A 14,236-nucleotide genomic window follows, 5' to 3' on the forward strand; every position below is an offset into this window, starting at 1 on the left:
ATATGGATAATCATGCTGATTATTTTTTTAAAGACTTTTAGTAGTGTTCAATCCAGCGCAGAACCCTAGCTCCATATTTTAGAATGAAAATAATTGTATAAGAGGGAATTTTTTCTTTTTTTGTGTTTATTACTTTTGGTTAGGTTACCTTAGGTTATTTTGTGTATAAAATGGTTTTAAATCTTTCACATTCCAGTTTTAAATAAAATAATTAAAGCTGCCGTTTTAGTAAATACTAGTAAATTTACATCTTAATTGACCACCAGTTGGGATTGCTTTGGATAACCTGATTTACTCAGTTGCTACTTAAGATATAAATTTGATTTTTTATGACCATTTCTCATAAAAATGCTGAAACTCAATTATTTTATCGGTAATGCTGTTGATGGCATTGAATTTATCAACGACTTCAACCCTAGAGGCTTTAAGGGGCACTTAAAATAAGGGGAGGGGGGAATGGAAGTTTTAAAACTGATGATCATCTACATTTTAGAACATTTGTTCCAACTGTCTTCATTCATATTTATGCTTTGCTTTGAATGTTGATATCAGCGTTTTAGATTCATTTATCTTTATTTATTAGTGTTAAGATGTTATTTTAAAAGACACAAAAATTTTAGGTTTCCTATGCAGATTTTCATAATATGAAAGAAAAAGATAATGTTTTTTTTCTATACTCTTTTATTATGTGACACTAATATATTTTGATAATGAAATGTACAATCATATTTTTAGGTCTTGTCTCTGAGCCAATTCTGGCACTTTTAGCACTTCCTACAGTTATACCAGTCTTAGAAGCTTGTATATTTGCCTTGCTACTCTGTATTTCAGCTGATCTGTAGGTACAGGTCATTTGACTCCAATCATAGCAATCATCCAATCTTCCTTCAGAAGCACGCTCATCTATTTTATGATTATGTCCAGCATCCTCATGTACATGGCCTAAATATAATTATAATGCATAATAAGAAACAAAAAGTAAAGCTTATGGATCTATTACCTGGATCATTGACTGCATGACTGTGGTCTTGAACCATATCGTCTTGGAATGACCAGGAAGATTGAACATTTCCCCCTCGCAGAAATCTTCCTTCACCATTCAGATTTGGAGTAGATTTGCCTTTCATTGGCCCTTCTCTTATCAAAGAGCCATCACAGCTTTGCCATCCCTGAAATTATGGATTACTCAAGTTCTGAATAAGTAATTTCTAATACAGAAATCAAATGCACAAAAGTAAGTTAAATAATTATTAAAGACCTTTGGTAAGTTTGTTGCTGTCATGGTGTTCCCACTCCAAGGAATGATTACGCCAACAGGTAACATTCTTTTCTGGTCATCCTGTAAAAAAACTTTTGTAATAAAAATTTATTTTCTCATTTAAATTAAATTGATTTCTATCTAATTTGAAATTACCTTCATAATATTGAATGTATTTTCAATGCTTAGCAACTTTGCATCTTGAGAGGCCTAAACATAAAAAGGAATAACTTGTTAAAAATGTCAGAAAATATAATAAAAAGATAATTGCTGTTTATTTATAAATATGATCTAATTTTATAATGAAAATAGCAAAAATAGAGTGTAGTTCTGTTTTAAAATTTCAGAATTATTAAGGATTATATGTAATTATTTTTTCACCTTGATAGCTGCCATATCTTGAAAACTCTTGTTGATTTTATTGTTTTGGTCCTAAGATATAAGAGTTACATATGAAAATTTTAAAATGAATTCTAATTGGTATATTGATAAATACAAGAAATAAAACTTATTCCAATGTTTCTGAAACAATATACATTTATCTCTAATAATGTTGCTTACCTGATTCATCTTTTCAACATCATCTTCTAAATCAGTTATTTGTTTATTATTTAAATCCTAAAGTAGAATATTTAAAGTTAATAAAAAAGGATGATAAAGATATGATGAAATATGATATATTTATACAATTTCATATACACTTACCTGCTGTTTAGACAACTTGTTCTCAACATCTAGCAATTTTGTATCTTGAAGAACCTACACATTGCCAATAAAGATATTTTCAGATCAACAAAAAAACCTACCCTTTTCTCATTTAATTCTAAAAATTTTAACATACGTATATGTATAATCATTGGCATACTTTATCTAAAAAAATATATGGATTAACACAATAAAAATATAAGCATTTTAAAACTTAAAAGTTTTCATAATTTTTTTCATTCTCTGTAAGCATTAATAATACAAAATTTACACCTGATACTTATTCATCAAATCATCTTGAAATTCCTGTTTTATTTTCTTGAATAATTCCTATGATATAAATCTTTAAGATTTAAAATTTATAAAAATTGATATATTGATAAATAAATGCATATATTTGTTTCTAAGTGATTCCATTTAATCTAAAAAATATGGCTAACCTGATCATGCTTTTTAAAATCATCTTCTAAATCAGTTAATTGTTTGTTTTTCAAATCCTTAAATAAAATATATAAATTTAATAAAAAGAATAATAATGAGAAATGATATATTTCTTATACCATTTCATATATTTTAACATATTTATATGCCCTTACCTGCTGTTTTGAAAATTTGTTTTCAACATCTAGCAATTTTTTGTCTTGAAGATCCTACACAATTATAAAAAAGAAAATTTAAACAAACATATATGTATAATCATTTGCTTACATTAGTTACAAAATATATGGATTAACACAATAGAAATATGCACTTTTAACTGTTAGGGAGTTGAATCCATTTTTATAGAAGCAGAAATATAATCTATGATTACGGTTTTGACCCTCTAAAAAACATAATCTACCATTCCACTTTCCATCTCTTGGTGATGATATCATCAACGCCAATATGATTTTTGTAATCTACTATTCCAATTTTGCCTCTCTTGGTGATTATATCATCAATGCTGATACGATTTTTGAATGTACCATTCCACTTTCAAGAGAGGCAATACTGGATACTTTTAACATTAACATAATTGAAATCATACATACTATTTTTAAATTATGTTAATCTTAGGAATGTATAAAATACTATTTATAATTAAAAAATTTTTATGTAAAATAAAAATAATTACTAGAATTTACCCTTACTATTATGACAATGATTAAGAATACACTGATATGTAAACATAAATGTACCATTCCAGTTTCGCCTCTCTTGAAAGTGGAATGGTACATTTCAAAAATTGCATCGGCGTTGATGATATCATCACCAAGAGAGGGGATAGTGGAATGGTAGATTACATTTTTAAGGGGGTCAAAACTGTAATCATATATTATATTTCTGCTTTTATAAAAATGGATTCAACACCCTAACTGTTTAAACTCAAAGTTTTCATGATTTTAATCAATTATCAGCAATAATCAATAATAAAAAATAACACCTGATACTTATTCATCAAATCATCTTGAAATTCCTGTTTTATTTTATTGTATAGTTCCTAGGATATAAAAAATAACCTTAAAGATTTCAAAATATATTAGAATTGATATATTGATAAATAAATGCATACAATGTTTCTTAATTGATTGAAATTAATCTAAAAATATGGCTTACCTGATAATGCTTTTTAAAATCCTCTTCTAAATTAGTTATTTGTTTATTATTTAATTCCTAAAGTAAACTATTCAATGTCAATTCCTTAACTTTAATGCAAACACAAGATAACTAATAGCACATTATGAAAATTAATACAAACCTGCAGCTTACTTAATTCTGAATTTAAATCTTTGAATTTATCCTCATTTAAATCCTTAATTGATATTCTTTAGTGTATAAAAATAATTTTTTATGGAAACAAAGAAAGTTTACATTTTTTATTCCCTTCAAGATTATTGAAATAATATATTTCCTAAACAATGTTTTAAATTGGTATCTTCATTTAAACACAATTTTATAGTTCTATAATTTCATTAACAAAACCTAAAATATACTTTTGTGATAAAAAATAATTGACTATTTTATTTTAAAAATTTTATGAAAAGGTTTAAAATCCTTTAACTTAAATACTTTTACTTTTATGTCATTTAAATCTACATCTACATTTTGAATTTTTTCATTATAGAAATCCTAAAATATATCATTACTTCAAACATGTTATTTAGATAATATGTAAAGATTATACCTCCAAATCTTATCCAAATTTAATAACTTACTTTCATCTCAAACAAGTCCATTTGTAAATCTTCTATGTCTGATTTCACATTTATTAGATCTTGTATTGGTAACTTATAGTTCTCTTCTGTTATAACTAAAAATAGAGAGGCTTATTAATCATACTTAAAGTAAAAAAAACCATAAAATTTTTACCAAAAGTAAAATTTAATAAAACAATATATATTTTGTTAATTCTAAAGAAACACATGGTTGAATATCTGAAATGAATAAATTTAATTATTAATTTTGAATTAAGGGAACAATTTATGATTTAAGCTATATTCTGTTGCTCACTTTTAAAGTTGTATACTATATGTTTTTTAAAATAAAATTGACAAGATCTAAGTGTTATAAGAGTTGAATTACAGCATTGACATAATTATAATCCTCCTTTTTTATCTCTCTTTCTAATTTTTCATCTATCACAATCACATAGTGACAAAACATCAAACCGAAAGAATAAGCTCTTAAAATAAGGATTTGTAAGTAATGCATAAGACAAATTAGAAACAACTATTTTTTTTCCATCAACTATGCTGCATTTTAAACCAATATGGAGCGCCTAATTTCTAAGCTATTTTAAAGGTCTAAACATTTTGGAAAAGAAATTTAATTATCTAAACTTTTTATAAAAAAAATTTAATTATCTTTAGTTTTTATAAACACTGAAAAATCAATTACAATATAACTCAATTTAAGTAATATTTCATTAAAATATACAATCTCTATGATTTTTCTTATTTTCCAGCTCTTCTGGAACACTGTGAGTCATTTTTGTGTTTCTAGTATAACTCCAATCATTTTATCAACCAATAATATCACATTTTTCCTAAATATAAATAACAAAATATAGAAATTTAAGATGAACACGAATAATTAAGATTATACAATTAAAGAAAATAGAAACAAAAATTATAATGGCACTACTTATTGTAAGTACTGTACTATTATTCTATGAAAACAACATGTGCAAGTTGGTAAATTTTATGTTGTAATATGAGTAAAAACAGCAAGCCGCAAGTTATCTTTATATCTATATATTTTATGTATGCAGAAACATTTAAATTTTAAAATCAAAAGTTTTCAGGACTTCATTTTTTTAATATTAATATGAACTTAATGATTACATCTTTTTCAGTTGAAGCAAAAGTGTAAAGTAAATATTAGTGGCTGATGTCGATTTGACTTTTGTTGTATATTGTAAAGCATTTTGTATGAAGCACAATATCTAAATATCACTGAACCGATTTGGTTCTCAATTTAAGTAAGCTTAACATAGGTTCTATGGTGTTTTAGGCTGTTTTCATATTCTGTTCTTCCCTTCCGAATACAGAGCCGTTAAATCCTGTGGGCATGTCCGCTAATCTATAATACAAAGTAGAACGATGTCTGTTATTACTTGAAGTACTTGAATATATTGAAAGATTTTAAAGATATCTTTCTTATTTTGAAAAGCATTCCCCCTCTAAAATTCGAAGAATTATAATTAAATTCATATGGAATCTTTTTAAAGGGAGCTTTACTTATATACTTCAATTGGTTCAGTGGTTAGTTGTTAAACGAAAACTGAAAAGACAGAAAATTAAAATTAAAGGGGATTCGTTTAATCAATTTTCCTGGGGCGATTTCTCTTGGGATAGTGTAGTTACCCTCCCCGCAAATAGTTATAAACCATCTCAGGACTGAGAAGCTTCATTGTAAAGAAGAACAATATCGGTTAACAGACATCCTGTTACTTTTATATTTATCTAGCATCTTGGGGCTCTATATTCGGAGGGCACAAAAATAGCCTAAAACCATACCCAGACTTATTTGAAAAAAATAAATAGCCTAAAACCCTTTCAGAGCCTATAAGAGGCTTCACTGTAAAGAAGAACCATATCGGTTCAGCGGTTAGCGAGATCCTTCGCTACAGACAAAAAAAGCATATTACTTTATATTATAGGATTATAGATTTTTCTCAACCTTTTAGTATATCAGAAAGTAAATGAAATCTATGATATATCTGTGCAGTCTGTCAGTCTATTATGATTACTTTTATATGCATCAATTGATATGCATAACTAGCGAGGGAGTTTTCTTCGCAAGGTATCTGGGATCTTAAGGGATAAGACAATTGGCGATAAATTGATTTACATCCTCAATAATAGCAAACAAAATTACCCAATCGTTAGATTGTAATTATTAGTTTGAAACCAACCAATCAAAATTAAATCAAAGTACCTAAAGTTTTAAACAAATAATACAGAGCGGTTATAAAACTTTGGGTAATAATATATTATTTTCAGTCCAATGTCCCCTTATTTTTCCCTTTAAATTTTGTTGTCATTTCTTTCTAAAATTGTTTTCATATAAATAATATGAACATTTTGTGAATAAAATAATACACTTTTGTAATAATGAATATTGATTATAGGTGAAAAAAAAATAATGCACTGCTTTTTTATTCTTCAGATGAAATATCTATGTTCATAACCTAGGGAATATGGTTAATCTTAGTTTTAGGATTATATTTTTGGATAGAGTTTTACATGTTTTTTTTTTGTGTCTTTGTTTGTACTTTTAGGGTAAGACTTGATATTAAGATCATATTTACAAGCTACATTTAGGAGGAAGGAGATGAGCTTTTAGTACATAAGTCCCCTAAGTTTTATGATAACGTTTTTTTATTTGTTGGCTTAACAACTTTGGAGACTTTTACTTAATTTTGATTGGTTGTTTAATTTAGCTAATTGTCCGTACTTTCAATCACTAATGGTAATCTACAGAAGAGTTAATTTTGCTAAACATATTTTGGATTTACATGAATTTATCGGCAAGTAAATTATACCTACAGATCCCTAAATTACACTTGAATTCAGAGAAAATTTGCAGGATTTATGATTATATTGTTTTGCCTTTCCAATATAAATCCATGAAGGTCAAGGCATTACTGACAGACTGACAGACTGAAAGACCCAGGTAATAGACAAAATGCTTATATAAAGTATTATATTAAGTATATTTTTATCTTTCCTCTCTCCCTTTTAACATGCAAGTGCCTAAGAGGGCTCTTGGGTTTAGCCAATATCTTTACTATTATAGATCTTTTTTTTGTCTGAAGCTTAAGGTTTTAATAACTGATTGAGTTCTCCCTTATAGGGAAGCTTCATATAGGTCTAGGATATTTATTGTCTATATTTAAGTTTTTTCATAAGGTTTTGGGCTATTTTCTGCTTTCATACCCATTCGAATAAGAGCTCCCAGAATCTAGTGGCGCAGATGCTTGTTATAAATAAAGCAAGATTTAATTAAGAGTAAGTGGGCTAACAAATTAGTTTGACTGGCAGTGACCTTACTTATGAATGATTAGGTAGTCTTACAACAAATCAAATTATATTGGCCATTACAATTAACTATATTCCTATCTTATTTCTCTCTCTCTCTCTCACTCTCTCTCTCTCTCTCTCCCTCTCCCTCTCCCTCTCCCTCTCCCTCTCCCTCTCCCTCTCCCTCTCCCTCTCCCTCTCCCCTCCCTCTCTCTCTCTCTCTCTCTCTCTCTCTCTCTCTCTCTCTCTCCCTCTCCCTCTCCCTCTCCCTCTCCCCTCCCCTCTCTCTCTCTCTCTCTCTCTCTCTCTCTCTCTCTCTCTCCCTCTCTCTTCTTCTTCTTCTTTATACCTTACTGTAATAGAAAGCTTTTCTATAATTAGGGTCTCTCCGTCCGTCCGTTACAGTTAGCTTTTTTCGTTAATTTAAATAGGTTAGAATTGTCCTATCGATTTCAAACTTAACATGTTAATTCCTTTAACAGTTAGGTACGACTTATGGAGTGCAGCAACTTTATAATCGTTACTAAAAAGTCCGTACGTCCATTTAAAACATGCTGCTATTTCACTTTTTTGACAACAAATTTTTGTATGTTAAAATTATCCGATTCCTCTGATTTTGGGTATACTGATTCCTATTACAACAAGGTATAGTGTTATAAGCAAAGCAATCCCTAAAAACGTCAGTATGTCCTTAAACAGTAACATGTATGTATTTAATCAGTTTTGCAACAAATTTACTTATACTTTTGTATAGATAGACATGTGTGTTAATATTCAGTTTATTCAGTTCTGACATTTAACAAGTGTTAATGTTTGTTTGTCCTCCCATTTCAGAGCTTCGCTTTACTGGATGTTGTCATCCTTGTTTTTTTTTAATTTTACTGAACTTTGATCAGAGCTTCTACTTAATACTGTGATCTGTCGGTGTACATATTTAAAACATAAAACTTCTCTAGAAAATTATTATTTGTCGATTTCAAAGGATTGCGCTATGAAGATTCTACCTATAAAACATTTATTCAATAACTTACTTTGTCCATCTGTCTGTTAATTGCATTATTTGCGTTATTACATTAGAAAACAGCTTAAATAAGTCTGGCCTTTGCTACTTATGGATGTTGACATCCTTCAGTTTTTCTAATATGACTAATGAAATGTCAGATTAATAAATAAATAATGGCATCTTAATTTGACCTTTAAGTATCTATCTAGTATTCCTTTCTGTGTTCAAAATATTTTTCCTTTTTTTCTATCCTATGTTATTTCTTTCTATATGTCTTGCTTCTCTTTCCCTCTATCTCCAGCTTTTTTTCTCTCTATCTATCTTTCTTTCTTCCTTCTCTCCATCTTCTCTCCTCTTTCTCTCTCTCTCTCTCCCTTTTTCTCTGTTTCTCCTATCTATCTAATATTTGTAATTAAATGATGTTTCCAAAATATAATTGATGTACTCTTGGATTGACCCTCGGAAGTGGCAATTATGTTAATGTAATATCCACACATTCTAACCTTATAATCAGGGCTCGGCACCTATAAGCCCAAGGGAAATCAACTTTTTACAGTTTTAAAAATCAGCTAAAATGCTAAACCTGATTCAATCCTTTTTTTCATACAAAAAATTAAAATTTTTGAAACGGTTTTAGGCTTAGTCGCGGCTGACGCGCAGCTGCCGAGCCCTGCTTATAATATGCACTTTTAATCTACAAATCTATTGATTGTTACATTGTATTGGTATTTTTTCTAGGATTTATATTTTTTTTAAATTCACTTCCTACTTAAAATACCCTGCTCTTTTCCAGTTATGATTTTAAAACATTGAGAATTAAAGAAGCTTTTTATAATGCCTATAAAATATAACGTCATACTGGCATACCATTGGGCAATGAAAATATATACTGGCAAGCCGTTGGTAATTTAGTCTGTGTATTAGCCTATTACTTGTTAGTATTATTCGAATAAAAGAAAAAAAAGCAAGCTATAGTAGAAAAGCTTTGAAACTATAAATTCCAGTTTGTTGATGAGGAAGAGGGGTTGTTGTTATAATACCTTGATAAATATTCAATCAATCATATAAATGTATTATAATTTACTAGCGGCTTCGCCCCTAGCCTCTAGGGGCTTTGCCCCAAGAGGTTTAATTAAACCAATTTTTCATATTTTAGATTTAAAAGAAAACTTTTTTTTTAATTTTTGGAAGGGAAATTTTTTTTTTTAGGGGGGGGGGTTAGTCGACCCCACTATTTTAATTTTAGTTTTAAAAAGACAAAAAAAATTATATTTGAGGGGGGTATTTTTAATTTTTTTTGGGGGGTTCGGGGTGTCCCACCCCCCAAGAAAATAGTTATAAACCTTCCCGGGACCTATGAGAAGCTACTTTGTAAAGGAAAACTCAATCGGTTCAGCGGTTAGCGAGATCCTTCGCTACAAACAAAAAAACAGACACACAGACAAATAGACAGACATCGTTCTACTTTGTATTATAGATAACCAACTAAAAACAATGCAAAAAGAGGTTTATTTCCTATAATTTTCTTATAATTTTGCAACTTAATTTCTATCTTTTGTGTATTTTCAGGATTTTGAAAAAAGTGCTTATTATAATGTACAAAAGTATTATTTTAATATTTTTCCTTTTTTACAAAAAGAACCACTATAAATGAAGGTCAGGCAAGGATAGGAGAATGTAACATAAAGTAAAATACACCCCCAATTACAATACACATAATTTCTTTTGATTAAAATTATTGGTTCAAATGTTTGGATACTGAATTTGTGTACATTTACCAACCATTCAATATTTAGTCCCTTAAGTTTTTTAGCCTACTATTGGGAGATTGTGTTTTTGAATATTTGGACACCAGTATAATTTTCAGTCCAATGTTAACTCCCTCCCTGGGTAAGGGTAGAAATATATAGGAGAATAGAATAACCAATATCTATCATTTTGTATATAGATTATTCATTTATCAAAACATATATATATATTGGGGCAAAAATAGGCTAGAAGGCTCTTGACCTGATATACAAATACTTTTTTGTGTCCTATAAGATCTCAAAAACAGTTAAATTGATATTTCTACAATTTGTGTAACAAAAGATCTTGTAAATGTTATTTCAGATGTTATTTTAGTAAACTCAATGTATAAGGTATTTAAAAGAAAGATAAAGAAAAGACAATGGTTCACAAAAAATATCTTCTAATTAAACTATTTTCTGCCTTTTGTAGCTTGGAATTATTTAGAGAAAAGAACACTAAACAAAATGTAGCTTGCCACACAAATAATTTTAACTTTTGAAGGTAAACTTTAGTTTATCATAATTGGGAGTAAGTTTGTTTTATCGCTCAATGCTCTAATATATCATTTCAGACTCATTGAGAAAACCTATAGTTAAGGGGATGAGGTTTTAAAAAGACGTTGCACCTCCCCCGCCCCCGTAAGTTTAGCATCATTGCCTCTTAGTTAATAATTCACAAAAATCAGCATAGAAAATTAAAGAGACACGCATCAATCACTTTCTAAGAAATATTATTTGATTCATTGGTGACACCAAATGCTAAAAAGCAAAGATGTTCCTCAGGTTAATTCTACTCCCTAGTATCACACCTGATGTATAGGCACATTAAGATATAAATCGTACTGTTATCTTACAATAAAAATGTGGGAAACAGCAACTAATAAACTGCTGTTATCAGCAAAAATTATGGAACCATAACTGCCCAAAATGCTGCCAAAAAATTGGCTCCAGTATAATTGTGTCTTTATACAAAAGACTCAAATAAAGGGATAAACAAAGTTTAAAAAAGATACTCTATGCCAGTTAAAACAATAAAGCTTACAATCAATAAAAAAGTAATGTATTAACAACAAAAATATATTAATATTTTAAATCTCACTTTGCTATGAGAGAAAATTAAATTCGAAGAATTTAGAATGTTAAGAGAATCTAATGTGTACTAGGAATTATAGAGTAGCTTTGCTATTAAAATAAACATATACAATATCAAAATGGCCAAAAAGAAATGATCTCTGCCAAAAGAATTGCAAATTTAATGAAGACATTTTTAAAATCAAAGCATTTTTAAGTTTACAATATTGGTATATGTATGTATATTAGTGGTTATTCCTTTTTTCTCTGAATTATATAAAAGAAAAGAAAATATGATAATAAAGTTGATATAATAAATGTTACTCAATATTCAGAAAAGAGACAGACATTCTAAAATATAACTCTAGTTTTAAAGTGTTTCAAATTGCACGATGAAATTTTATTTTAGAATATAGTACATTCTTTATAAGATAGATTAATACATCCTCAACGATGATAAACAATATTACACTATTTTAGATTATGATTATTGGTTGATAAGTTGGACACTCATAGTTGGATCTAACCAACCAATCAAAATATTAAATCATAATGTAGTCATGTTTTAAATAATTTCCATTAAGAATATTTAATGTTGAATAGGAAGGGAAGTTTTTAAAATTTATTTTTCTGTTGTATGCTTTAAGAATATTCACCCTGCAGGATACGCCAAGATTTTGATAATGTTACTGATATACATGTTTGGTCATATTAGTTATTACCTACCATTATTAATATAGAGTTAATTTTAGATTATACTTTTTTTGAGACATATTTGGAGAGATTTGAAATTCTAGTGTATCACATTATACTGTTCTCTCTGCTTTAAAATGTTCTATTTAGTGTTACATATCTTTTTTGGGGTATAGTCCCTTTTGTGGCGATTCTTCGTATTTTACACAGTAGCTTTTCTCCTATTTTAAGCCCCTGCGGGGCAACCACCTAACCCAATATAATCTAACCTATTAAAAGCCATTTTAAAAATACGATGAATCGCCCCTTGAGGGGCGTTTCTACGAAAGGTACTATACCCCTTTTTTGAAGTTTTTAAAAAGATTTATTAGTTGTAAATAAGTATCCAAACTTATCTAACAATATTCAAATCTACAGAAGTGGTAATTTTGTTCATCCTCATTGTGTACTATTAATTATTTAACGTCCATTGTCCTATCCTTTATTAACGATTAAGAGACTTTATTATTTGATATTTAGTTTTCTCGTATTTAATCGAATCCGGTGGATAGGAACCGGTTCTCATCCATACGGAAAAAACTATGTTTAGCATTGTATACTATCTAGCTTTCTACGAATATAAAAATGCACAATCATAACATTAAAACCAGTTTTTTTAGCCGGTGCCTTCGGCACCTCGGGGCTAAAAAAAACTTATTATTGCACATTCTATATCCGCGGAAAGCCGTTTATAATACGATGCGAGAAATAACAATTCTTGCTTTCTAAGAAAACATGTTTAGGACTAGTCTATTAACTTATTGTCTAATAGAAATCAGTTTTTTTCCCCTCCTTTGGTAAAATCCCACATAAACAATATTTAATGGTTTTCCTTGGATGTTTTAATAATTATATTCATTACATATTTTATAGATGATAAAACAAGGATGACAAAATCCACAAAAGCGAAGCTCTATAATCAGAAAATAGGACAAGCGAACATCAATAAATTTTGTAGAGTGTCAGAAGTTGTAAAACATAAATTTGTAAAGTTTTAACAAAATTGTAGATAAATTTGTTGCAAAATTGAGTTTAGACAGGGTACACCAAAAGGATATTTTAATTTCTAGGGGTTGATTATGGAGATGCCTTGCTTATAATGTTGTCCAAAAAGTTAAAACTCAGATGTTTTAAATGGATGTACGGACTTTTGGTAACGATTATAGAGTTGCTTCGATTTTTAAATCGTACTTAACTGTTATATGAATCAACATGCAAAGATTTAAGTTGATAGGACAATTCTAACATGCTGATATTAACGAAAAGATCTAACCGTTACGGATGAACGGACAAACGTATGGACCGATACTAATTATAGAAAAGCTCTGCTTTTAAAAAGGAATAAGGGGGGATAATAGGCTTAATTGTGTGTAACAAATATAGATAACTTAATACCTTTGGATAAATCTAATATCAAGAAATAAGCAAAAATGTAAAAAGTGGGTGTAACCTCGAACATTTTATTTAATTTTTTTAGTTTATTTCGTATCAGTGATATATTCCCATATAGGGGGTTGGTGTAACTCCTTTAGTAAAATAGCCTAAAACCTGCTTGGGACCAATACAAAAATGTATCCAGCCGTTTACAAGATCTTAGCTGACATACATACAGCCATCGTGTCACTTATTATCTGTTTCCGTTTTTCCCATATAAAAAAGTAAGATATCAGATTGATCTTTCCTACATTATTACTTTCTATACCCCCATCATTTCTCTGATAATAACAAGGATATAAAAATGCATATGTAACTATAAAAGGAGAAAAAAAACATAATATTTTCTACATTATTAGTAGCGAAGCTACTCTATTATTCCGTCTGTCCGTCCGTCCGTCTGTCCGTAATTAATGAATTGGGGGAAACGTGATTTTCTCGGCTCCTATTCAAGATAGACAGCTGACATTTTTAGGGATGATTTCTATGACATATGCCCATATAGTCTATACATTGTTTTGTCCATCTGTCTGTTATTTGGGGTGCTAGATCGATTTTTAGATTTTTAAGTTTTCGTAATTTTCTCAATTCCTTTTCAAGATAGAGGGCTGAAATTTTCAGGGATTAATTGATTTTATATTCTACATATGTTCACCATGTTTTGTTAAGATTTGTTTATTAATTGGGGTGCTAGATTTCCTAGATTTTTAGGTTTTCTAGATTTTCTCGAATCCTATTC

The 14,236-nt window shown here is 28.9% G+C and overlaps 1 protein-coding gene across 1 annotated transcript; it reads right to left on the reverse strand.

Annotated features, from left to right (window-relative positions):
- Positions 1-663: 663 nt before the first annotated feature.
- LOC145332022 (uncharacterized) lies at positions 664-4,373 on the reverse strand. Its single transcript, XM_080176928.1, has 16 exons — positions 4,313-4,373; positions 4,159-4,253; positions 4,019-4,072; positions 3,702-3,755; positions 3,560-3,616; positions 3,387-3,443; positions 2,560-2,613; positions 2,404-2,460; positions 2,237-2,293; positions 1,964-2,017; positions 1,820-1,876; positions 1,640-1,690; positions 1,415-1,468; positions 1,259-1,339; positions 1,001-1,169; positions 664-942 (listed from the first exon to the last, which is right to left on the reverse strand). Exons 1-16 carry the CDS (start codon positions 4,365-4,367, stop codon positions 695-697), a joined length of 1,254 nt encoding a protein of 417 aa, XP_080033054.1. The 5' UTR covers positions 4,368-4,373; the 3' UTR covers positions 664-694.
- Between the last annotated feature and the right edge of the window lie 9,863 nt (positions 4,374-14,236).

Source organism: Acartia tonsa, chromosome 1, assembly GCF_053477335.1.
Source record: "Acartia tonsa isolate MP-2025a chromosome 1, ASM5347733v1, whole genome shotgun sequence".
Lineage (NCBI taxonomy): Eukaryota > Metazoa > Arthropoda > Copepoda > Calanoida > Acartiidae > Acartia > Acartia tonsa.

Coding starts and splice junctions, on each gene's coding strand:
- LOC145332022 (XM_080176928.1), bottom strand. CDS start 4,367: ATGTGTTTCTTTAGAATTAACAAAATATATATTGTTTTATTAAATTTT. Junction 4,254..4,312: donor TTTATTAAATTTTACTTTTG/GTAAAAATTTTA, acceptor CTCTATTTTTAG/TTATAACAGAAGAGAACTAT. Junction 1,691..1,819: donor ATGTTGAAAAGATGAATCAG/GTAAGCAACATT, acceptor CTTATATCTTAG/GACCAAAACAATAAAATCAA.